General features: G+C 41.5%; 1 protein-coding gene across 1 annotated transcript; it reads left to right on the plus strand.

Moving 5' to 3' along the window:
* LOC118594946 (zinc finger protein 271) lies at positions 1-27230 on the plus strand. The gene is made up of 4 exons (XM_036205198.1): positions 1-70; positions 188-262; positions 739-804; positions 25334-27230. Exons 1-4 carry the CDS (start codon positions 1-3, stop codon positions 27031-27033), a joined length of 1911 nt encoding a protein of 636 aa, XP_036061091.1. The 3' UTR covers positions 27034-27230.
* Positions 27231-27297: the final 67 nt, after the last annotated feature.

The following is a 27297-nucleotide window of genomic DNA, read 5'->3' on the forward strand; positions in this document are numbered from 1 at the left end:
ATGCTTGATGATGCACCATGGAGCTGTGATCCTCCCAGATTCCTAGAGCGGCCGAGGGAGCTTCCGGAAGGTGGGGGGGATTGTGGGTGGTGATGTTTGACAGGCAGTTTCTCCAGCGCTGGAGAGTCAGGGTGGCTTCTTGGCCACGGACAGCGAGTGGGTTCATGGCTTAGTGTTCTGTGGACAGCTAGCCTGTGCTCACTGGGCCTTCGATTCAACTGCGTGAACGTCCGAAATGTTGGGGTGCTAGTGGAATCACGAAGTGGGTGACCCCCAGTAATCAGCCTGCGGAGCTGGAAAAGAGATACCTGACTTGTGAGTGTTAGACGTGAGGAAGACAGAGAATAACATAATCGTAATTTCTAGTGCAAATACTAAACCCCCCCCCCCCCCCCCCGCATTACCGTTCCAGTTACACCTCTAGTTTAGTATTATTAATCTCCAGTCTTGTTTGAACACCTCTCATCTTGTAAGGGGAGAGGGTTAATTCCCACTTCCTGGACGATAGGAAAGGAAGCTTTCACCAAGAGGAAAAGCACAGGGAAGCTAAATAAGATTTTTCTCCTTCACCTTTTTTTTCTTCGTATCTAGGAGCCCTAGTCTCAGGAAGGACATCTCTCCTCTGCACAGTGATTCCCATTTGAACTCGAGGCTACCACGTTGCCTGCAGGCTTCAGACCATTATGTGGACAAGAGGATCTTACAGAAGAAATGGTAATTCTCCAGTTGTTTCCTGAGGTGTTCAGTTGTGCCCCGTGGAGATCCAGTTCAGTTGTGACTCTCAGGAGCATCAGCTTCTATCAGGTGAGGAGCAGTGCACTGCATGTTTCTTCTGTGACACCAGTGCTCTCCATCACCTATACCCTCTCTGGTAAGCAATACCATGTCTCGGTGCACCACGCAAAGTCACATGGCTTTGTTTTGAATTCTAGCAATCCAATTTTTATTCAGTTGTCTCTTCTTTTTAAAAAGATGATCTTTTATTAATTTTTTGACAATTTCATACATATAAACAGTGCATTTTGATCACATTCACCCCCCAACTCCCTTTACCAGTTACCCAGACATGCTTCCCACTTCATGTCATCTCTGTCTCTCTGTCTCTCTCTCTGTCTCTCTCTGTCTCTCTCTCTGTCTCTCTCTCTCTCTCTCTCTGTCTCTCTCTCTCTCTCTCTGTAAGCTGCCTGTAGGAATGTTGATATATCTTATTGGCTTGAACTTGTGTTGATAATCATAGCTGCAAAGAGTACAATGTAGTGTCTAAAAGACAGCAGTTTCCAGAATCTCTCCCCATCTTTTAGCTCATTCAGCCTTTTGGCCCTCTCTTCTGGGGTGCTCCCTGAGCCTAGGGAGTAGGCAGGTTACAATAGATGTTCCATTTAGGACTTAGTACTCAGTCATCACTTATGCTCAGTACTTTGACCAGCTAATAGTCTCTGCATTAACTGCAGAAAGAAGCTTCTCTGGCCAAGGTTGAGGGGCAGCACTAACCTATGTGTATAAACATAAATGTTTAGAAGGCTGTTTGACAATGTGTCCATTTAGCAAGACATCACTAGTGGGTTCTCCACTAGGGCCTATGACTTTTAACCAGATTTACAGTGATGGGCATGAATTATCTCCTGTGAATCAGGCTGAAATCCAATCCAAAAGCAGTTGTTACTCCCTGTGGTGGTTTAAATAAGAATGGCCCCCATAGGCTCATATATTTGAATGCTTAGTCATTAGGGAGTGGCACTGCTTGAGAAGGATCAGGAGGTGTGGCCTTGTTGGAGGAAGTGTGTCACTAGGGGTAGACTTTGAGGTTTGAAAAGCCCAGTGTCTTTCTCCTCCTGCTGCCTGAAAATCCAGGTATAGAACTCTAAGCTACTTCTCTAGCTCCATGTCTGCCTGCATGCCACCATGCTACCCACCATGATGATAGTGGACTCACCCTCTGAAACTGTAAACCAGCCCCAATTCAATGCCTTCTTTTATAAGAGTCACATGGTCACAGTGTCTCTTCATAGCAATAGAACATTGACTAAAACTCCTCCCATGATCTTTGTGCCATTATTGTACGTGTGAGCACATCTTGCCTGGCTGATCAGGGTCTTAATTTTCTATCTCTGTGCTAAGTTATCATGGACAAAGCAATATAGAGAAGAGTTTATTGGAGGCTTACTTACAGTTTCAGAAAGTTAATGTCCATGACCATCAACGGCAGCAGGCAGGCAGGTATGATGTTGGAGCAGTATCATAGAGCTTACATCTTGAGACATAACCACAAGGCAGAGAGAGCTAACTGGGAATGGTGTGGGCTTTTAAAACCTTGAAGCCCTCCACCTCCAATGACACACCTTCTCCAACAAAGGCACACCTCCTAATCCTTCCCAAATAATACCATCAACTGAGGACCAAGCATTCAAACCTGTGTGCCTATAGGGGCCATTCTTATCCAAGCCACCACACTCAGTATTATAGCATGCAGTGTTTGCAGCTGGGTAATACCATTGATGGATTTTCTCTCCCAATGGCCTGCATAGCACTTTCAAGCATTATGAAATCTAGCCTGCAAGGAGAAAAATTTAAGGTTAGTTCCAGCTTGTTTTCTCTATGTCCTGCAACCAGAATGTGTTATGTCTAATAGAGTCTTACCGTTTGGAGTTCTGGTGGGCAGCCAGAGGCAATGGTAATGGCCTGTGTTGTTTTGGGGGACCTGATAATAACTCACAGGAGGGTATCCCATGACTGGCACTAAGATTTTCATTTACTAACCCATGTCTTCTTGGGGAAACTGTCCATCCATGCAGGGTACTTGTGTTCAGGATAGTGGGGTATTGCTGTGACAGACTTCACCATGTTTCAGGAAGGATTGTGTAAGGACTTTGGAACTTTGTGAAAGACAAGCCATTCAGTGTTCAGTGCTTGGTGAGCTCTTCTGTGGGAGCTTGGAATGTAACACGAATCTTAAATGGTCTTATTAATAAAAACAAACCTGGCCGGGCGGTGGTGGCACACACCTTTAATCCCAGCGCTCGGAAGGCAGAGGCAGGCGGATCTCTGTGAGTTCGAGGCCAGCCTGGTCTACCAAGTGAGTTCCAGGAAAGGCACAAAGCTACACAGAGAGACCCTGTCTCAAAAACAAAAAACAAAAAACAAAAACAAAAAACAAAACCTGAGGCCAGTTATTGGGGTGAATGCTGGAAGATCAGAGAGACAGAACAAGCCACAGCTTCCTCACCTTGCCAGTTCCTCAGCTGGTCTTGTTTCTTCAGACTGGAAGCTTCTGAGTCCTCATCCACATGAATCTCAGCTGAACTGCTGCTAGAAAGCCTGAATGCTTAACCAGCCAAATGCTTCTAGTTTCTGGTCTTCGTGACTTATATACCTTTCTACTTTCTGCTGTCACTCCCTGGGATTAAAGGCGTGTGTCACCATGCTTGACTGTATCCAATGTGGCCTTGAGCTCACAGAGATCCACAGGGATTTCTGTCTCTGGAATGCTGGGATTAAAGGCATGTGCTACCGCTGCCTATCCTCATGTTTAATATTGTGGCCATCCTGTTCTCTGACCCCAGATAAGTTTATTAGCCTGCACAATTTCGGGGAACACAATACCACACTGGAAGATAAGAATGTTGAGGGCAATGCAGAAGATGGAGCCGTGGCTTGTGAAGTTTCAGAGGGAAGTTTAAAGACTCTATCATAGTCATTTGCTTTTTTGAATTAAGATTCTGTCGTTCTGAGCAGCTGGAGCTGAAGAGTCAGCCATGGAATCGGTTGGTGGTGGTGCACGCCTTTAATCCCAGCACTTGAGAGACAGAAGCAGGTGGATCTCTGTGAGTTCGAGGCCAACCTGGTCTCCAGAGCGAGCATGCGGGCAAACATAGTGCTGGAGCCGAGAGTGCTACGTGTTGATGGGAAGGCAGCAGGAACTGGTCTCCAACACTGGGCGGTATCTTGACATAGGAAACCCCAAAGCTCCCCACCTACACACACACACACACACACACACACACACACACACACACACACACACACAGTGACATAATTCCTCTAGCAAGGCTATACCCACTCCAACAAAGCCACACCCCCAATAGTGCCACACCCTATGAGTTTATGGGGGCCAATTAAATTCAAACTACTATAGAAACCTTTGTTATACTGGGACAAGTGATGCTGGTTCGCTGGAGCTAAGAAATTAGCAGCGATTAAGAAAAGACCAGCATCATTGAGATGAAGTCTTCTGGGAAGTGTTTCCTTGGGGTCAGCACACAGAAGCTGTGTTCCAGAAGCAGCCGAAGTTGTACCCTGTGCTGGTAGCCAAACTTGGAAGTGTAAGCATCACCCAGGTGGTACTACTGGTTTTGAAGGCATGAAGGAGTCATGGAGAGCAGCTGAGACTTGGCACTGTTAGAGGTCAGGAGAGGCCATTGGTGAAGGTGTAGCTGCAAAGGCAGTTGAAAACCCAGGACCAAGGAGTCATGCAAAGAAGTTGAGGCTTCACTCCACAAAGAAAGCCTGAGAGGCTATTGGTGAAAGTGCAGCCCAGCTGCAGCAGAAGACCCCAGTACCATTTGGATGACCACCAAGAACAGCAGCAGCAGTGGAGTGGAGCCAGCCCATAAGCAGCACTTCACCTCCCCCACAGCCTCTGCATCAGCTCCCGCCTCCAGGTTCCTGCCCTGCTTGAGTTCCTGCCCTGCTTGAGTTCCTGCCCTGCTTGAGTTCCTGCCCTCACTGCTTTTGATGATGAACTGTTATATGGAGCTGTGAGTGAAATAAACCCTTTGTTCCCCCGAGTTGCTTTGGTTATGGCATTTCATCAAAGCAGAAGTAACCCTAGCTAAGACAAGTTGAAGTCCGTTTGTAAAGTATAGAATACATTAGTTAATTTTTCCCATTTCCCCTGACAAATGCAACTAAAGGGAAAAAAGATTTGTTCTGGCTCACATCTCAGGATTACAGTCCACCATCGTGGAAAACTCACCGCATCAGGAACTTAAGGCATTTGGTCACATTGTGCGTGCAGCCAAGAAGTGGAGAAGGGTGAATGCTGGCCTTCAACGCACTTTCTTCTTTCTATATACTGATTAATTAAGGTAATCCCCTACATGTGGTGATGCAATATCACTAAAATATCTCTTACATTCTAAGAGACTGGTACTTTTGCTGGACCTCACAGCCAGAGCTAAGTGACCTCACACCTTGAGGTCACTTAAGACTGCTACCCTACTGTGTATTCAACCTGTTTAACCTGTCTTTAAGAGAATAATATAACAACTAACTTTACTTGCCTTGGATTTCCCATGTTATCAACCTTTACAATTAGGTTAATGCATAGCTGTAACCTTAAATCCTACAGCTCAGAGTTCTTTAGTTTATAATATAAACTCTATTTCTTACATTATTTAAGTCTTTGGCAGGACATTATCCTACAGGCTCTTCAGAGTACCTTTGTTTGGCCCTAAAATTAGACTTCAGAGAAGAGGTACCCCAGAGTTCTTGCTCATGGCATACAGTAGCAACTTATTCCTTGGAATTGGGACCATTCATTCTGACCACAAGTTCTATAGTATGAAGAGCCTAAAATGGCCAAGAGGCAAATTTACCAGCAATCATGACCTTGTTCCACAGTAGAAGCATCTCTCCATTGAGTGCTATAACTTCAAACTTACCAAGGCATAGAATTGGGGATAGGAAGAAAAATAGCCTAAATGGATTGTTAAGTATATAATGGGGGACAGTGAGATGATGGCTCAGCAGGTATTTACTGCCAAGCCTGATGACCTGAGGACATGGACACACACACACACACACACACACACACACACACACACACACACACACACACACACACACCATATATAGAAAGAAGCATTCTCATAGCTCCTGTGCTGACTAGGTTTGTGTTAACTTGTCACACTAAAGTCATCTGAGAGGAGGGAACCTTAATTGAGAAAATGCCTCCATAAGACTGGGCTGTAGGCAAGCCTATAGGGCATTTTCTTAATTAGTGATTGATGGACGAAGGCCCAGCTCATTGTGTGTGCCACTTCTGGGCTGGTAGTCCTGGCTGCTATAAGAAAGCAGGCTGAGCCAGCCATGATAAGCAAGCCAGTTAGCAGCATTCCTCCATGACTTCAGCATCAGCTCCCCCTCCAGGTTCCTGCCCTGTATGAGTTCCTGCAATAGTTTCCCTCAGTGAACTATATCTCTGGATCTGTAAGCCAAATAAACCTTTTCTTCTCTGACTTGCTTTTGGTCATGGTGTTTCATCATAGCAATAGTAACAATAACTAAAACAGCTCCTCCACTCTTGGTTCCTATAACTATGTATGTATTTTGGCCATTAAAAATTGACAGCTCCCCTAATTTAGCCTTTAGAGCATTCCATCGTAATGCCAAGTCTGCATTCTTCTGGGTGATGGAACATACATAAGATCCATGAGCTACAAGTATGTGAGCTCACTGCTATACTTTCTTTCCTATACTATTACTTTTTGGAAGTAGTATTATATAGGATAGCATGGAAACAAACAGAATTTCCATAAAAAAGTACAAATTTGTGTCTACACTATGAATTTAATCCTTTGAAAACAAATTTCTGCAATCTTCATGACAAAACTGGTCCCATGCAATGAATCTTCCTCCAGCACATACTGACCCCTATCTAAGAAGCAGAAAATTGACAATAGTCATGTCTACCTTTGAGAGAGGAGATCCATGTTTGTAACTATATATAGCCTTCATCCTTGCCGCTGTGACAATTCTGTACATGAATCAACCATGCCATCACTGGAATAGTGACTGTGCTGTGGGTGTTCTTGTTTTCTAATTGAGTGGCTGTACCAGGAATTCTAATTGGTCTTAATAATAAAAACCTGGAGCCAGATATCAGAGTAAAGGTTGAAAGATCAGAGAGACAAAGGAACAAGCCACAGCTACCTCTTACCTCACCTACTCCTCAGCCTGAGAGAAACTGAGTTCCTGTCTTACAGTCCTCTGTCTGCACAGCCATATCACTTCCTGTCTCCACCTCCCTAGTGCTCGGATTAAAGGCCTGTGCCTCCTGAGTACTGGGACCAAAGGCATGAGATCCTAAGTGCTGGGATTAAAGGTGTGTGCCACCACTGCCTGGCTTCTATGGTTAACTAGTGACTAGCTCCACACTTTGATCACCAGGCAAACTTTATTTGTTAGAGCACAAACAAAATATCACATTTCCCTTTTTTTTTGTCTAAAATAAAGATTATAACTAATATAAAAAAACTATATACAATTAGTACAATATACAATATATACACGCAATAAATAAATCAATGTCTAGTCCATTAACAATTGACAAATTCAGAGAAAATACTTCATATCTATTCTGTCTTGATGAGTCCAAAAGGTCATACCTAATTCACTTTTTATTCTAACTTGCATTACCAAAACTATCTTTTAATGTCTCTCAACTTTATACACTTTTCACCTCTTTAGTTAATTTCTTTTCTGAATCTGGTAACAAGGAAAACTATAACTATAAAGTCTTCAACTCCATCAGAGACCGAGAAGGAAATAATATTACCTGAGTAAGCCAGAAGTGCAAGCAAGAGACTTCAAAAAATGTGAGAAATGACAGAAATAGCTAGATGGCTGGACAGTCACCCAAGATTCCTCTGCAATGTTGGGTCATCTATCGTGAGCCTACAAGCCTAGCATATCTGACAGACTTTTCTTTGAAGCAGGATGTTCTGAAAGGCTGACCTACCTTGTCTTGGCAAAGTTTGGCAGTCACTTTCTTTTGTGTCCTGTTTGTCCAATTTGAACAACATACTGTCAGCAGTTGAGGCAAGGGCACTTTCTTGCCCAGTGGTGAACTTTTGCCACACAGAAAGTAAACTCCAGGTGGAGTTTCTTTGATGCCCATCATCTCTGAAGTAGATTGGTGCTGCCAGGAGCAGACATGTCTCATTGTTATTAAAAAAAAAAAAAAAAGAACCTATGTAATTAAAATATCTTAAATGCCATATTCTGTAGATCTCTGAAGTGTTTAAAGACTACCTGTCTACATCTGTTTGACCTTGAAAACATACCTAAAATGACTACCCATTTGATTGTAATAGGTAACCAGCTACTAACCTGCATTTCTTTATTATTCTAAATAGTTTGTAATAATAACTTTCAAGGACTAGCAATTTGCATTACATTGTTAAATAGATGTATAGGTACAATACCTTGAACAAGATTACAAATGTATGTACAGTATGTTCTAACAAAAATAATCTCTACTTTGTATCAACATATAGAGATCCATATTAATGTAAAATATTTAAAACAAATAGTTGCTTTTTAAAAGTAGATATAATAATCTACCCTTTATCCTATCATTTCTATATCCCCTTTCTTTTCTTTCAAAACAAGAACCCTGAATCTAATCTCCTTTGTGCAGTTTTTTTTTAACCATTGCCAATAACAACTTGTAACCAACCACCCTAAACAATGACAGATATCCATATCCCACTGAACAATGGAAATATACCCACCCCACCTCTTGGGAATGTTCTTAAATTTACTTCCTGCTATCTGGGAGCAATGGCATCTTTAGGGAATCCTGAAAAGAAAAAAAAATGGATTAATTGTCAAGTCTTAGGAGAGGTAGCTGTATCATTTGTTGTCGAGTCTCTGTGTAATGGGCTTGTCTTAAGTCCTGGCTAGAGTAGTCTGTGAAGCTGGATCATCTCAGATTGCCACCTCAATATTGTCCTGAATAGTTTGTATCCCAAAGCTGATCTCTGGGTGATGTTTTTCCCCTTAGTAGCATTATCACAGTCCATGTGGAATCATCATTGTAGTGTCCCATCATCCTTTGGAGACTTCAAAGGTCGCTGTTAGGCATGGTCATGGTTCACTGAAGAAAACTTAAACATTTTAAGTGTCATATGCAGCAGATCTCAAAGAGCTTAAAGGAACAATATTTGTTATGTACATCCAGAGTACAAAAACTTAATTCCTAGTTACCTGATAGAGACTCAAACCTGAAATCATGTACAGGAAACTAGATGAAGCCTTTTTTCTAAAATTAGTTAGTACTCTATATCACCATTAACATCATTGCAAAAAGTTTAAAACATATACATATATTAATCTTATAAATTGAGATAATATTTATACCTTAAGAAAAGCTTTGTAGAGTCAAAATAAAACTGAAGGATTATGAGATTAGTGGCAATAAAAATAGTCCCTTAATTTTTATTTTTCTTTTGTCCCATATCAGGTGGCTCTTCTAACATGATACAGAGATTTTAGATTTTCTTTTAACAAACATGCTTGGGTATAGAGGAGAGAGCCATGCTCCAACTCCAAAGCCAGCTTTAATTTTCAATTGAACTGGGACTACATAAAGCCCATTTGTATTATGTGTCTGTAGAGAACAGCAGAAACAAACATTTGGGAAGATTTATGAAATTTTATCCTTTTGGAAATGTGATATACCAATAGGCCAATTTACTCTTTTTCTTGGGACATTTTTTTCTATATGATTTGGACTTTTTCTTCAGATGTCTCATTTGTCCAGTGATCTTCAGATTCCTTAGCTGGATGCCTTCATTCTCCTGAAAAGACAAAACAAAACCTTACTCCAACCCTAATTTGGGGGAGGTTCCTTTTAGCAAGTTAAATCTGATCAAATGAAATGCATTTGTTAGTCTTAAAGTTAGTTTAGATTGAATGGCCACACTGATAAACTATCATCTCTTCTAATTAAAAGGTCTCTCTTGTTCAAATCAAACCTTTACAAATTTTGATGGTATCCATAGCTTTTCTTCTCTGTGGAAACAAAAGCAAAACCTTTTCCTCAAGGTAACACATATCCTATTTTCATTCTGAGGTCAACATGTCTTTATTGTTATTTTGTCTTTTTTTTCAGAGCTGAGGACCGAACCCAGGGCCTTGTGCTTGCTAGACAAGAGCACTACCACTAAGCTAAATCCCCAACCCCCATGTCTTTAATGTATAGAAGCTGATTTAATTCCATAGTTTTTTTTTTCTATTATCCAATGTCTCTCTGCAGCTGTCCTTTATTTCTCATTAGCATTTAGAAAATTCAAAGATAATAAAGCATTATGCAGTCTATTTCTGGGCATCTTTATTGCCCCTTTCTCTTTATTTAGCATATCCTTTAGAGTTTGATTTGGTCTTTCTATAGCTGCTTTCCCTGTAGGATTGTGTGGTATTCCTGCAATATGCTTTATATTGTAAAAAGCAAACAACTGTTTCATTTTACTAGAGACATATGCTGGGGCATTGTCAGTCTTAATTTGTGCAGATATACCCATGATGGCCATAACTTCTAGAAAATGTGTGATTACAGCATCAGCCTTTTCAGAACTCAAAGCAGTTTCTCATTGAAATCCTAAGTAGATATCAATGGTGTGGTGTACATATTTTAACTTCCAAATTCTAAAAAATGAAACACATCCATCTACCAGATTTCATTCCTTTGAGTATCCTTCGGGTTACTTCCTGCAGGTAGTGGAGTTTATATAAAGAATAAGTAGAACATTTCCTTATCATTCCATTGGCTTGTTGCCAAGTAATGAAAAAATCCATTTTCAAACTCTTGTTATTGACATTATTTTTTTTTTATGAAATTCTGAGGCCTCGAGCACATTTCCTATCAACAGTTGATCAGTTTCATCATTGTCTTGTGCTAGATGGCCTGGCAGACCCATATGGGATTGGATGTGTGTTTTATATATATGGGATTATTTATACTCCTGATTATATCTTGTAACTGAATAAACAACAAAGTTAATTCTGACTCATCAGGAATAAATTCAGCAGTTTCAATGTGTAAAACAACTCTTTCTACTTACTGAGAGTCAGTAACTATGTTAAGAGGTTCTGTAAAATCCATTAATACCATCAGAATAGCATATGATTCTGACTTTTGGACAGAAACATGTGCTCTGAACCACTTTACTTAAATTTCCTGATTTATAACCTGATTATCCTGATTTTTTTGGATCAGTATAAAATGTAGGGGCTCCAGAATTGGAGTTCCCTGTACAATATGAGGAAGAATCTAGTCAGTTCTCTTGATAAATTTAATTCTCTCACTTAGGGAATATTTGTTAATCTCTCCCAAAACATTACTGCAAGATCTTTGCCAAGGTTCACTTTCTCTCCATAATTTGTCACCATTAGTAAAAGCTACCACATTTTCTGCTAGGTCTATCCCTGATAATTGACAAAGTCTCAATTTTCCTTTTAGAATCAACTCAGAGACCTTTTCCACATAAGTTTTAAATTTTTTATTCTGTTTATGTGGTAAAAAGATCCATTCTAAGATAATATCTTCCCTCTGCATTAGTATTCCTGTAGAAGAATGTGTAGAGTATAACAAAAGCAGAATATAGTCAAGCTCTGGATCCAAATGATCCACATGTGCATCCTGTAATTTTTTTTTCCACCAAAGCTACTTCTCTCTCTGCTTCAGTGATAATTCTCTTGGACCATTTAAGTCCTTGTCACCTTTTAAGGTTCGAAACAAATTACTTAGTTCTATATTTTTTTACTCCAATAGTGAGCCATAGATAGGCAATATCTCCTAGCAATCTTTGAAAGTAATTAAGAGTCCACAATTGATCTCTCCTAATTTGCACCTTTTGGGGGTCTAATTTTTTTAGATCTATTTTATATCCTAAGTAATTAATAGGATCTCCTCTTTGTATTTTTTTCAGGAGCAATTTGTAATCCCCAACAAGGAAAAATTTTCTTTACTTCTTCTAACATTCTTTTTAAGGTATCTGCATTTGAATCAGCTAGTAAGATGTCATCCAGTAAACTATAGATTGAGGAAATTGCTTATGTATCATTTCCAATAGCTGTCATACAAAATATTGGTACGGAGTGGGGCTATTTAACATTCCCTGTGGGAAACCCTCTATTGGTGAAATTATTAAGGCCACTCCATGTAGTTAAAAGGGAGGTTTATTTTGTGGGGTAACTTACAAATGAAGGAATAGGTAACAGGGTCTGGGAAAGGTGTGGCACAGTCTGGCAGTGTTCTCTGGAGAACTCTGCTTGGTCTACTTCCAGCATCCAGGATCCAGGAACCAAGAGAGCTGGCCCATCTGGATCTTGTATCTTCAGGTTCCTGTCTCAGCCCCACCTTGTAGGTGTGACAGTTACCAATGCCTCAGTGGGGGTTAGAACTTCCAGATCAAAGCTGGAATGGCTACCCACTACAACCTTTCATTGATATCTCTTTAACAGACTGAGAGTTATTATAAGTAGGCACCATGAAGGCAAATTTTTCTCTGTCTTTTTCTTGTAAAGGTATAGTGAAGAAACAGTCTTTTAAATCAATAACTGTAAGAGGCCCCCTTTAGGTAACAGAGAAGGCAAAGGAATTCCAGATTGTAGAGAGCCCATTGGCTGAATCACCTTATTAACAGCTCTTAGGTCTGTTACCATTCTCTGTTTTCCATATTTCTTTTTCACATCAAATACAGGGGAATTCCGAGGGCTGGTTGATTCTTCAATATGCTGAGCATTTAGCTGCTCCTGTAACAGCTGTTCTAAGACCTGCAGTTTCTCTGTTGTTAAAGACCATTGTTGAACCCATACAGGCTTGTCTATTAACCATTTTAAAGATAGAGCTGTTGGTTTCTTTGAAAAATCAGCAGCTCTTGTGCCCTGTTCTTTTACAATCTGAATGGTTGGTGTCTATTCTTTATAATACCATCTAATATTTTTCCCAGAAACATACATTAATTTATGCTTTGTTTCTGAGATTGGAGGAATGTTAATCTGAGTATTCCATTGCTGTAACAAATCACGTCCCTATAAATTCATTGCTGTGTTAGCCCCATATGGCTTTAATTTTCCTCTCTGTCCTTCTGGCCCTATACAGTCAACCCATCTTATGCTACTTTTCCTGAGATAATGTTCCAATCCCTAACAGCTGAACATTTACCTCCAAAGGAGGCCAACTTGGATGTCAAGATTCTGGTGCAATTATTATTGCACCTGCCCCTGTGTCTATAAGACCTTCAATGATAATGTCATTTATTTGTATTTTTAATTTTGGTCTTTGTTCATTTATAGAAGTTTGCAAAAATATTCGCTTTATTGTTTCTCCTGAATTTTTTGTTCTCTCTTCTGTAGCTGTTCTATGATCCTCAGCAGTATGGTTTCTTACAATAGGCATTAGGTTCTTTAGTTGCTCTGGGAAGAAGTTTTCTCCATGATGATAGGCAATCATTGCACCAAATTTGACATGGGAGTCCTGCAAGAGGACCTCCAAGGTGTTTCCTGGTGGCAAAGAGTTACCTTGTCTGCTCCTTGTTGTTCTACATTCATTAGTCCAATGCTTGCCTTTGCCATAACTTCTGCATAATCCAGAAGGGAGGGGCATTCTGTTGGGATTATTCTTAGAAAAAAACATTGTTTCTAGGAACACCTGTTTATAGTTCCTTTTTAGGTGACCTTGTTTACCACAACTGAAACACCTGACATTTCAATTTTTCTTCAAACCTCTGGAAATCATCTCTCCTATCCAGGCATCAACCTGGTTATGAGATTGTATCTCAGATCCATTTCTCTAAGGGTGCTGATCTTGCCTTTAATGGCCTACTTACCCTTTTGCATTGTGCATTAACATTTTCAAAAGCCAGAGAATCGATTATTATTTGTCTAGCTTTTAAATTTGGTATCATTCTATTTACTGATGAAGTCAATCTCTGTAAAAAAAAAAAAAAAAAAATCAGTGAAGGTTTCTTTTGGGCCCTGTATAACTTTAGTAAATGACTCAATTTTCTTTCCTAATACTTCATTTCTGTCTCAAACATTCAAGGCTGCTTCACAGCATAAAGCAAGGGTATGGTCATCATATAGAGATTACCTTTATACATTAACATAATCTCCCTCTCCAAGAAGTTGGTCTTGGGAGATTTCAACACCTCTAGCCATACTTTGTTGTTTGATGGTCTTAGCCTCATCTTTCCACCAGGTCCTACACTGTAACTGAGGATGAGGCTCCATGATTGCTGTAACCAAGTCTCTACAGTCTTGAGGGATGATTCTATTACAAGTTGACCACAAGTTTAACATCTGCTTCATAAAAGGTGAATGCATGTCATATGAGACTATCACTTCCTTGAATCTCCTCAAATCTAACATTTGCACAGGAGTTCATTCAGCTCTTACACAGCCTTGGGAATATCTATTATTTGGCAGTTCCTGCAGGGTTGCTGGATAAATTAACATTGGCTATTTGAAAATTTTAGGCTGTTCCTCTCTAATCTTATAATGCAATGCTGACATTGGTTCTCCTTTAAATTCCTCTATCTGGGTCTGAATAGCTCTATGATCTGTTTTAGTAAGTTTTTCTAAAACTTTCATCTTGGCACTTACATTAACCAACTTTTTTAAAGATAAAACAAAAATGAACAAATGGATAGTATTTATAACTGACATTATATAAATCCCATCTAATTAATTATCCTCTCATTTAATTGCTCCATATCAAACTGTCCAATGTATTATCATATAGAGACCTAACTCCCTTCATTGTAGTAGTGTTTCCCATTTTTTAAAGTGGGGAAAAACTCTCTCTTTTAACTAATTCCTTCCTTTAAGAATTCCCAATAGTCTCACCAAATCTGCCAACAATGACAATTCATATAATGATGAAGTGTGAGGATGACTGCTCTGCCTAGAACAGTAGAGGCCCAAGTGGCTGTCAAGGCAACTACCTAGTGTGGCAGCAGCCTGAGGAAGGGTCCAGGGAGAGTCCACAACCCACTGGGAGAGAAGAAGCCAAAGATCCAGGCTTCTGCACAGGGAAATATGCGAAAGTGGCTAACTCCTGTGGTTTGCTGCAGTTAGACTGCAACAGAAAAATCCCAACTCACTCAGAGGCTTGAGGAAAAGAAAGGAAAACCTTAGCAAGCGAGATAGTGACCCTGGCTGCAAACAGCTCCATCCTGTGATAGTGGATTTTTTGTGAATTTGTGCCCCAAAAGTTGAAAGCCAGATGTAGCACGAATTCTAATTGGTCCTAATAATAAAAACCTAGAGCCAGATATCAGGGTAAATGCTGAAAGATCAGAGAGACAAAGGAGCAAGCCTTAGCTACCTCTTACCTCGCCAATTCCTCAGCCAAAAAAGGTGAGCTCCTGTCTCTTCCCACCTTATATTCCTCTCTCCACCCAGCCATATCACTTCCTGTCTCCATCTCCCTAGTGCTGTGGTTAAAGGCTGTGCCTCGCGAGTACTAGGATCAAAGGCATGAGTTCACAAGTACTGAAATTAAAGGTGTGTGTCACCACTGCCTGGCTTCCATGGTTAACTCATGGCTAGCTCCACACTCTTATCTCCAGGCAAGCTTTATTCATTAGAGCATAAACAAAATATCACCACAAACAACTTCTTTGCTGGATGCCCTTTGATAAACATGTACAAAGAATGCAAATATATTTGCATACTTTGCCCATTCCTGGAATCCTTTTTTCTTTCTAGTATTCCAATTTTGTTCTTTTCATGTATTTGATAAGTGACTTGTCATTAGCCATGAATCAATATAGGCTTATATACTAGACTATTTCCTTTCATAAGTAGTAGACAGCAGTTTTATTTCTAAAGTTCTGCCTATGAGAGAATTTGCTTTCACCAGTATCTGAAACCGTCCCTGAGTTCTTGGAACATGAGAGAAAGTTTTCAGGCCAGTCTGTAAACCTGTTCTGAAATCATTTGTATGTGGAATTTACTTGTGGATTTGCTTCTACAGTGGAATGCTGGTTTGCTCAATTTTAGATTTAGTAGTTCAAAACCATCTAGTATGTAACAAGCAGTGTATAATGTGTAGCCATTTAGTATTCTGTGATCAAGAAGTCTCCACTGGTGCCTATTAAATAGTAATGCAGAATTTGTTTTTCACTTAGAAAACTATTATCAGCAGAAGCATATATGGCACTGTAGTTCTCTTAGAAATATCCCATGTAGCATCTTTACCATCACCTCTAATGCCATAGTTGTCCTTGGACGAAAGTCAAGTTTGACTCAAAGGTAGCAACCTAGCTAAGTATAGAAGCATACACCTGTAATCCCAGTACTGGTGAGCCAGAAGCAGGTAGACTACCATGAGTCCAAAGCTATCTTGATCTACAAAGTAATTTCAAGGCCAGCCAAGGCTACATTATAGAACTATGTCTCAAACAAACAAAAATAATAAGGAATGGGTGTGTAGAGCCAGATGTAGTAGCCAGTATCTGTCTTCTCAACACTCAAGAGTTGAGACAGGAGGATTTTTTCGTGAGTTGCAAGCTAACCTGGGCTACAGCATATCTCAAACAAAAACACAAATAGCAAACCTACAATTTATTTAGTCATTGTAGGGTAACATGAGATGGCTCATAGGGTAAAAACACTTAGCACCTATGCTGCCAACCTGAGTTTGGACCTCAGGACCCATATGGTAGAAGAAGAGAACCAACTACCTTCTGTAATTTATCCTCTGACTTCCCCACACACACCTTTTCTGTGTCTTCATTCCTGGTGTCTCTTCCTTTTGTACATCAGTTCTGTTGGATTAGAACCCTACCCCATGGCCTTATTTGACCTCGTTAAGAGCCTCATTTCTAAATACCTTTTCATTTTGAGAATTAAAGACTTTAACATATGAATGATGGTAGAAAGGAACACAATTCATTTCCTTATACATGGAAAACCAAACAACATTTTCTTTAATATACAGACATTTGGTAAATATCTCAATGAAAGCTCAGGATAAACACAAAGTTCAGCATACACATTACTAGAATAGGTAGAGGAAGAGGTTGGAGGGAGACAGGAACAGAAAGCACGTTGCAAATTCTAAGAAAATTTCTGGCAATTTTTTTTTCTTAAACTAAATGGAAAGTTTGGTTTCATTTCTTTAAATTGTATATAGCTGTACATACATAAGTAGATGTGTATATTTTTCTGTGTATAAAATACTGAGCTTAAATTTAAAAGGACACTAATATTCTCAAGGAAAATTATTTTCATTGGAGTAGTTTACATATAACAGTTGGTATGTTTAGATTCAAATATACATGCTTTTTGTTTTCTTTGATTTTTTTAAAACATTTTTTCATCATCTGTGTCTAGTTTTCTATTATAATGCCTTTGTTTTTTTTAACTATTATCACATCTTTTCTTAAATGTGGTTCTATGAATGCTCCAATGCTCTAGCCATTGCAAGTAATGTTTTGATATTGCTCATATATATCATTTACAAAATAAGTTTAAATCCATTGTTTATTCATTTTGTGTGTATATGTGTTTTATCACAGCATTCTAGCAACAGCTAACTACTGCAGAAATTGGTACCAGGAGTGGGGTGTTGCTTGATAAACGCCATGACCTAAAGCAGCTTGGAGCAGAAAGGATTTATTTCAGCATACTATCTATCATGAACAGAAATCAGAGCAGCAACTCAAGGCAGGAATCTGGAGGCAGGAACTGAAGCAGAACCATAGAGGAATGCTGCTTACTGACTTGCTATCCATGGCTTGTTCAGATTGCTTTCTTATTCCACCCATGGTCACCCACCCAGGTGTGGCACCTCTTCCACATTGGGCTAGGCCCTCACACATCAATCATTAGCCAAGAAAATGCCCCACAGATTCTTTTTGTGTGTGTGTGTACTGGCCATCTGATGGGAGCATTTTTCTCAATTTAGGTTCCTTCTTCCCAAATGACTATAGCTTGTATCAAGTTGACAAAAAAAAATAATCAACACAAATGGCATAGATGAGATACTGATACAAACATGCCCTTTTAGAAAAGGTTGTTAGAGGCTCAACAATTCAAGGCAATTAATTAGGAATAACTAATACATATGTTGACCCAAGTATATGGTCAATTGAGCAATAAATATTTTTCTACTTTTTGCCTGTTAGTGAGTCAGCAGTAGGAAGGTGATGGCAGGCCAAATTCAGGAATCATATTTGTGATGGTTGGCTTTAGGTGTCCACTTGAAACAACCTACATTAACTGAGAAGAGTCTCAGTTACAGTTGTGTGATTGTGTATATTGGGTTGGCCTGTGAGCATGACTGTTGGAATTAAGTTAATAGATGTGGGAGGATCCAATCCACAGTGGGCAGCATCATTCCCTAGGCAGAGGGTCCTGAATTATATAAAAGTGGAGAGATCAAGCTAAGTACAAGCAAGTAGCCTGCTGTCCGTCCACGACTCAGATCTCCCTGCTCTGAACTGTAGATAATGCTGTGTGTCAAGCTGCTTCAAGCTCCTGCTGCTGTAACTTTCCTACAATGATGTGTTAAAATCTGGAATTTTGAAATAAACTAAATACTTTCTTTCCTAAGCAGCTTGTTAGTGAGATATTTTAGCAACAGAAACTAAACTAGAACAATAGTCAAAGACAGCTCTCCAAATTACCAGTTGGCTGGAGGTCCTTTGGCACAACCCAGAAAAACTCATCGGTAGGTAAGGGGAAGTCATCAAGTGCTGCTCTCTGATGGCCATTATCCCCTTAGTGTGCGGCAGCACTGCACAGCAGGCAGTAGACAAGTGGAATAGGCAGCAAATGATAGCCGCTTCCATTACAGTTTTTGTGCAGGCCTTGGACATTTAGCCCTTCACATCTGGTGGTCCTACACCTCTTAAACCTTTGGCCCCGAAGACCTGATAGTGGACTAGACCAGTGGTTCTTCCTGGGTTCATGCTGGGACTCCAAATGGGGAGACCAGGGATGAGAAAGGAAGACTTAAACACTGGGGTCAGGAGGGATGCAATGCTGATCACCCAAGCCATCACGTTTATTAGTGTCATAGCTCCTTACATGGTCCTCAGAAGGGGGAGCAAAAAATAAATTAGTAAAGTTCACCAGACAGCAGAATTACTGGGAACCTCTAGTTCCTCTCTGCAGGGTACATACTGATACTGTAAGCAGGGCATTTCACGTCTCAGTGTCTAGAACATTTGACCACCCCTTTACGGTGAAACTGTCAAGCCCCAGGCCCAGGCCTTGGACCCCCCAGAACCCTGGGATGGGTCCATTGCTGGTCTGGCCAATCAGGACCCTGGCAGGGAACAAAGTCTAGCACCCTTCTTCCATCCTCAGGGTTTCAAAGGGCCTTTGGTTCTACCTGGGCCCCAACATGGTAACTCTCTCAAACTCTCCTTACAGCCTGTTGTCTTTCCACCCCAGCGCTCTGTCCTCTCTTGCTCTCCACTCCATTGCCCAGCATCCACCCTGGCCACAGTTGTGTACTAGCTGCTTCAGAAAGCCAGCTTCCTTGCCCTTGAGCAACCCGGGCTGCCACCAGCAGGAAAGGATACATGAGTAAAGCCTAATGTTACAACATCACTCGAGTAGCAGAAAAATGTCTCTGGAGGCTTGCTTAGTTAAAGAGGCGAGTTTAAGCCAATTTTTGTTTTAGTTGGACCAATTGTAGCTATTTGTTTGGACCAGTCACAACCGTTTGTCTTAGCAGCAGACTCAGTTACTGGTTCAGCCTTGCTTTTTAGCATGAGGCATGGCAGTATCTCTCCTAGACCACCAGGGCAAATGTGCCCTCCTCCTGGCCTAGATGCAAGTGGTTGCAGAGTCATTTAGAATACATTGAGGCATTAATGTAGTTGGTGCTCTTGTGCAGAGAGACAGACAGACAGACAGACAGACTCTGGCCAAAACTTCCTTAGACAGCCCTGTGAGGCTGTACAACAGCTGTAGCTCCCTGTTACTTTCCCGGTGTCCGTGGGGTGTTCTAGATGGCCGAGGATTAGCATGAGGGTAGTCCAGCCAGCTGTTGGTCTAATAGTCTTTTTACTCAAGTTAGTCAGGACAGCAGGGGGGATGGGTGCCAACATCTTGTCTTGTTCATAGGAAAATAAATGTAAAGAACTTGCCCCTGACACTAATAGTGATTTCTAACCCATTTAAATAGTTCTTAGCACCCTCCAGTTGCCTGGAGATAGCTAGATGAGGGTTCTGTGCTGAGGCGGCAGGTGCTGAACACTCCAGTGGTGCTCCAGGTGTGTCCACTAACTGTTCTGTAGGGGAACTCTCACCAACTGAATGGTTAGCCTCAGACTCACCTCTTGTAACAACCAGTAATTGTAATGCATCCCAAGTATATGGAAGTTCCCACCTGCCTGGGCATATACTGTACTGCACAAAAGGGGGAAAATTTATGATCACTAGGGGTAGAAGTCAGGTGAATTGCTAGCATTTGGGCAGCTTTGCTTGGATGAGGTTAATTAGCCTAATGTCTGTAAACATAGGGTCTGGTGATTTACATACGTAACAGTACAGAATTGAAGGTCATTCCTAGACAGTTCTTGCTGAGGATCCAGGTGCTGAAGCATGTAGTGCTAAGAGCTAGGCTTTGAAAAGTTCCCAAAGAGGTGAGACCACTGCTAGAGAGTTCTCCTGGGGTGCCACCCTGCAGAGTCCTGCTGGGGTCACACTGCAGACTCCTGCTGGGGTCACACTGGATATTCCTGCTGGGGTCACACTGGAGATTCCTGCTGGGGGTCACACTGCAGACTCCTGCTGGGGTCACACTGCAGGTCCTGCTGGGGGTCACACTGGAGAGTCCTGCTGGGGTCACACTGCAGACTCCTGCTGGGGGTCACACTGCAGAGTCCTGCTGGGGGTCACACTGCAGACTCCTGCTGGGGTCACACTGCAGACTCCTGCTGGGGGTCACACTGGAGAGTCTCCTGCTGGGGTCACACTGGAGAGTCCTGCTAGGGGGTCACACTGCAGACTCCTGCTGGTATCACACTTCAGAGTCCTGCTGGGGGTCACACTTCAGAGTCCTGCTGGGGTCACACTGCAGACTCCTGCTGGGGGTCACACTGCAGAGTCCTGCTGGGGGTCACACTGCAGACTTCTGCTGGGGGTCACACTGCAGAGTCCTGCTGGAGGTCACACTGGAGAGTCCTGCTGGGGCCACACTGCAGACTCCTGCTGGGGGTCACACTGCAGAGTCCTGCTGGGGGTCACACTGCAGAGTCCTGCTGGGGGTCACACTGGAGACTCCTGCTGGGGGTCACACTGCAGACTCCTGCTGGGGTTCACTTTGAAGAATTTGGCCTTTTGAGTTGTTAGTTCCGAGGTATCGGTGCTGAGGAGGTTAGTGCTGCGGTGGTCCTGAAGGGTCAGATGGTAAAGGGCAGGTTCTGGAGGTCACTTTGAAGAGTTCAGCCCTGAGGAGATTGGGTCCTGATAAGCTGACTGAGGAATCAGGAGAATTCCTACTAAAGAGGCTCCAGAGAAGTTACTTCTGAAGAGTTTTCTCTGACAAGTGGGGTCATAGTTTATACCAAGGACTTGGGAGCTAAGGAGTTCAGTGGTGTGAACGAGATGGTTAGGCAATCACTGTGCTTGCTGTGGTCTGTGAACTCAAGCTGTCCAAATGCTGGTTTGCTGTGACTCTTAGAATTCAACCCTTGACACGTAGAAGTGATGGCCCTTCTAAACATGCTTGTCTTGAACCCACAGCTCCAGCAGCCACCTGAAGGGCTCTTAATGAGAACAAGACAAATGAGGGCCTTCTAATTAACCAAACTGAATCGTTTGTGCCATTGGTTACTGTTCGTGGACAGCCTTTTTCTGTCAACATAACTCTGCCAGTGTATGTGTGGGAAGATCTATGCCTTCAGGTGCCAGGGTGGAGCCTGGTGAGGCCCTAGAGCTGCAGTAGGCTGGGCATCTTTAGTTGGCACAATGAAGGTTTGGAAGACAACTTCAGTGTGTGGAAAGGACCTGGACTGACTCACTCAAAAGCACGTTGAAAGTCAGCAAATGGTAAAGGGGACTGAAGAACTTCACTGCATTCCAGAGTCCAAACTTGATGGAACTGATAAGTTGTGCTCTACTTAAGGAACTGTTCATTTATTCTCCATATCATTCAATGTGTTATGTTTGGGAGGGTAAATACATTCCATACTTTAAAAGAGGAAAATATGCTCTGTAACTTGAAAGAAAGTTAGCTGAAGATCTGGGGTGTAACTCAACGATAGAGCACTTGCCTATGAGGTGAAAAGTCCTGGTTCAGTCCCTAGTGTGCTAAAAACCACTACTAAAACACTACAAAGTGTCATTTAATATGTGCACTCTTAGCCCCAAGCCAGGCATGACTCACCCTTTCAAACACAATAGCTAAAAATGATCTTTCTTGATCCTCCTGCCTCTTCTCCATAACTTGGAAGCTTAATTAGTAAGTTATAGTATTGCTCATTCAGTTACACACCTCCAAATTTTGGGGTAAAATGTGGAAACAGAGAGTTCCATGTGCTGGTATAGAAAGGACCTGTGTGCCACTGTATGACATTCTGGGGGTTTAAAGGTTTAAAGCTTCTGCTATAGTAGTCAGAGTTGACCTTAAATTTTTGTTGATGAATATTTGCTGATTAAATTTGTGCTTCAACAGTCTCATAATGTATATAGTGCATTCTGTTTCTTCTTACTCCACCCTTCTCTTTATGCAACCCCTGTTATCTCCTTCCTCCCTACACGTCCCTTTGCCATGTTCATTCCTGTTTGTTTGCTTTGTATGATTTTAGCCAGGATTGTCTGTGTGTCAACAGGTTTGGATCATTCACTGGATCCTGGTGGGCTTGCTGGCACATACCTGAAGGCAATGACTGTCCCTCCCCAGATTCCATCAGTCAGCAGTAGTTCAGCAGGCCGAGTGGTGTCCTGTGAGCTTCTCCCTGCTCTGAAATTAGCTTCTAACAGGCTCTACCTTGTGCAAACCTAGTACAGGCAGCCAGAGCTACCCTGAGATCATGTTTGCCACGGCTATGTTATACCCTAAAGTAGAATTTCACATCTCTGCTAGCTCCTTCATTCTCTCTCTTCTTTCCCTCCACAGTATTCTCTGTGCTTTAAAGGGAGTGGCGTGAATGTCCTGGTTACAACTGAGAACTGAACTATCATTCTAAGCTCCTGAACAGCCCTGAGTTCTGCGTTCATTGCCGTCCTCTGCACAGAGAGTAGCACTTATTAAAGTAGAGGGGGAAACATTGGACACTGAAAAAGTAAGCAGGAATGGAGGTGGAGGGGTACAGGAAATGAGGGGTTTGGCAGCTCAGGTTAACCAGTGTGAAGGCTATACGACAAAGTCATAGGGAAACTCAGTACTCTAGAATCTGGTTTCAAAATATCTAAGTTAAAAAATAATTAGTAGCCAGGCAAGATGGTCCACGCCTGTAATCCTAGTACTCAGGAGGCAGAGAGTTGGAGGCCAGCCTGGTCTACAAAGTGCGTTCCAGGACATCCAGGGCTGTTAAACAGAGAAACCATGTCTTAAAGACCAAAACGAAAGAAAATAGTTAGATGGGATAGTCTAGATGTCCTGAAATAGTTAGATGTCCTGGATGTCTGGATAATGCTGTTCCTAGAAGCCATTGTTTATCAACAAAAATTCCAATTCCAGGTATGGGAGGAATACCTTCTTATGAGTACTTGGCCAAGGAGACCCCAGAGATTCCCCAAGCAACACAGACTATCGCCATTCCTCTTGGTTGCTCACCAGAATTAAGATCCTATAAGAAAATAAATCCTACTGCCAAAAGCATCATGCCTCTGGTTGCCAGAAAGCAAGTTGAAAATGAGCTGGAAGCATCCTTACTACGGGCTAGCTTCCATGGTGCCTGGAGGCGCTGTGTAACCTGGAGATGAGGTCTCATGGCCTTACTTTGCTGTGAACCTCCAGACCACAGTGCTGACTGCCAAGCAAGATGGGGCCACTGGTACAACAGCAGCAAACAACCACTGGTGGATTAGGTTCGATGCCTGCTTGGCAGGGGAGATACATGCCTGATCCTGTGAGACCCAGTTAAAAACTCGTGGCTGGGGAGTAGACCCTGAGGGAGGACTTGACTAAACTGACATGGCACCAAACTTCAGTCTAAATATTTATGATTATGCCCTTCATGTTTTACATCTGTCTTTGGAGGCTGAAGAGATGGCTCAGTGATTAAGAGGACTCGCTGGTCTCCTAAAGCAGTAGTTCTCAACCTGTGGCTTGTGACCCCTTGGGTCGCATATCAGATATTTGCATGACAATTCGTAACAGTAACAAAATTAGTTATGATGTGGCAATAAAATAATTTTATGGTTGGGGTCATCACAACATGAGGAACTGTATTAAAGGTCTCAGCATTAGGAAGGCCGAGAACCACTGTTCTAGAGCACCCATGTGGGACACCAGCTCCAGAACATCTGGCACCCTCTTCTGGCTTCGGAGGACACCTATACACACATGGCATAAACACACAAACAAAACACATGTACATTTTTAAGTGTATTGGCACACACCTTAAAAAAATGAAACCTGTCTTGGTGTGAAAATTGATTTCTTGTTACTCTCGTTAATACATGCAGGTTGAGAAAGGTGACACAACTTGGCAATCTTACTTCTCTGGCCCTCTTGTTTGTGATGACAACTGTAGTTCCAGCTGGAGAAGATAATAAAAAGTATCAGAGTTATTTTGCAATAGATAGAGGTTGTTATATAAAATTCCATTTTAAACTGAATGCTGTGCTAGAATTGATCCTGCTTGGGACTTTTTTGTACAAGGTGTCTAGAATACAGTGCATTTATTTGCATGTAATAACAATGTTTTACTGTTTCTCTTTTTTTTTTCTTTTTTCTTTTATTATGTATACAGTGTTCTGCCTGCACATACACCTGCAGGTCAGAAGAGGGCACCAGATCTCATTACAGATGGCTATGAGCCACCATGTGTTTGCTGGGAATTGAACTCAGGACTTCTGGATGAACAATGAGTGTTCTTAACTGCTGAGCAGTCTCTCCAGCCCTCTTTCACTGTTTCTTAAAGGCAGATGTAAAGGAATTGAAGGATTTTTATTTCTCATTCATTATTTTCCTTTAGCGTCTTGCTTTTAGCCTAAATTCCTGAGCATTGCTAGATAAAACCCAACTAACTTCACTTTCTTACACTTTTTATACTGTTTGCTTTAAGTGTATTAATAAATTGTTAGCTCTAATCTAATCACACTTTTATTATAATAGTGAATCAACTTCAGTTTTCCCAGGTCTTCTGTGAAAATCATACCTTTGTATCTGATACATCCTTTCTACAAAAGTGTGATCCATTACTTGTTGGTTCTTCATGGTTTTCTTCTGTGTTTCTCCATGTTAGGAAGCCTCTCCTGTCTCATTTGCAGTCCATTACCTTAACCACGAGGGCCACCTTGTACCATATCCTCCCCTCTTACTGTAATGTCTATAAATAAATACTGATTTGTGTCATCTGGGACTTTCTTACAACATGGAGCACATTTTGCATTTGGATTTTGTTTACTGTTCCAGATGGTGAGACTAAGATCAAGATTGGAGAGCCAGCTTCAGAGGAGGAGATGACAGAAAACGTTGAAACACTGACTGAAGAATCTGGCAGCCTCCAGGAGGATGCTCTCCAGAATTCCATAGGCAAAGAATTCTGGGAATTGGGGGATGAATTGAATGACCAGAACCTCTTAAAACAAAGACAATATAACTGTAATGAATGTGGCCAAAGCTTTGCTTGGAATACAGGTCTTGTTAGGCACCAGAGAATTCACTGGGAGAAAGCTTATGAATGTGATGAGTGTGGGAAGGCCTTTCGTATAAGCTCAGCCCTGGTTCTGCATCAGAGGATTCATACTGGAGAGAAACCCTACCCTTGTAATTGGTGTATTAAAAGTTTCAGTCGGAGCTCAGACCTTATTAAACATCAAAGAATCCACACTGGTGAAAAACCTTACAAATGTGATGAATGTGGGAAAGCCTTCAGTCAGAGCTCAGATCTTATTATACATCAGAGAATCCATACAGGAGAAAAACCCTATCAGTGCAGTCATTGTAGTAAAAGTTTTAGCCAGCGCTCAGACATGGTTAAACATCAGAGAATCCACACTGGAGAGAAGCCTTATATGTGTAACCAGTGTAACAAACATTTCAGTCAGAGTTCTGATCTTATAAAACATCAAAGAATCCACACTGGGGAAAAACCATATAAGTGTGACGTTTGTGGGAAAGCCTTCAGTCAGAGCTCCGATCTTATTCTACACCAGAGAATCCATACTGGGGAGAAGCCATATTCATGTCGTCAGTGTAACAAAAGTTTTAGTCAGAATTCAGACCTTACTAAACACAGAAGGATTCACACTGGAGAGAAACCGTATAAATGCAATGAATGTGGAAAGGCTTTTAATCAGAGCTCAGTTCTTATTCTGCATCAAAGAACTCATACTGGAGAGAAACCCTATCTATGTAATCAGTGTATCAAAACCTTCAGTAGGCTTTCAGATCTTATTAATCATCAACGAATTCACACTGGAGAGAAGCCTTACCCATGTAGTCAGTGTAGTAAAATGTTTAGTAGAAGGTCAGATCTTATTAAACATTATAGAACCCATACTGGTGAGAAGCCCTATGAATGTGATGAATGTGGTAAAACTTTTAGTCAGAGTTCCAACCTTATTCTCCACCAGAGAATCCACACTGGAGAAAAACCATATCCTTGTAGTGGTTGTTCTAAAAGTTTTAGTCGTCGTTCAGATCTCATAAAGCATCAAAGAATTCATACTGGAGAAAAACCATACACGTGTAATGTGTGCAATAAAAGTTTTAGTCAAAGTTCAGATCTCACTAAACATCAGAGAATACATTCTGGTGACAAGCCCTACCACTGTGACAGCTGTGACAAAGCCTTCAGTCAGAGTTCTGACCTTATCCTTCACCATAGAATCCACACGGGAGAAAAACCATATGCATGTACACAGTGCACCAGACGTTTCAGTCAGAATTCAGACCTTACTAAACACCAGAGAATCCACACTGGAGAGAAACCATATAAATGTAATGTGTGTGGGAAGACTTTCAGTCAGTGCTCAGCTCTAACCCTTCATCAGAGAATCCATACTGGAGAGAAACCACACCCATGTGTTCAATGTGGCAAGAGCTTTAGTAGGCGCTCTGATCTCATTAACCATCAAAGAATCCACACTGGTGAAAAACTACAAATATGATACTTGTGAGAAACGCTTCCAGCACTGTGACCATTGATACTGAACAGTAGAGGATGCAGATAGAAGAGAAGCCCTACCCTTATGGTCAGGGTAGCATATTTTTAACAAACCTGATCTTGGTACTTTAAGAAAACCCATTCTAGCCAGATGGTGATAGTGCATGCCTTTAATCTCAGCACTTGAGAGGCAAAGTCAGGAGAATTTCTGAGTTCCAGGCTAGCCAGATCTACAGAGCGAGCTCCAGGACAGCAAGGGCTACACAGA

The sequence above is a fragment of the Onychomys torridus genome, chromosome 13, assembly GCF_903995425.1.
Source record: "Onychomys torridus chromosome 13, mOncTor1.1, whole genome shotgun sequence".
Classification (NCBI taxonomy): domain Eukaryota; kingdom Metazoa; phylum Chordata; class Mammalia; order Rodentia; family Cricetidae; genus Onychomys; species Onychomys torridus.

What these genes read in the sequence shown, in the direction of transcription:
- LOC118594946 (XM_036205198.1), top strand. Translation starts at nt 1, where the DNA reads ATGCTTGATGATGCACCATGGAGCTGTGATCCTCCCAGATTCCTAGAG. An exon ending in GCCGAGGGAGCTTCCGGAAG is followed by an intron (nt 71 to 187) that starts GTGGGGGGGATT and finishes TTCTGTGGACAG; the next exon opens with CTAGCCTGTGCTCACTGGGC. An exon ending in GGAGCATCAGCTTCTATCAG is followed by an intron (nt 805 to 25,333) that starts GTGAGGAGCAGT and finishes TTACTGTTCCAG; the next exon opens with ATGGTGAGACTAAGATCAAG.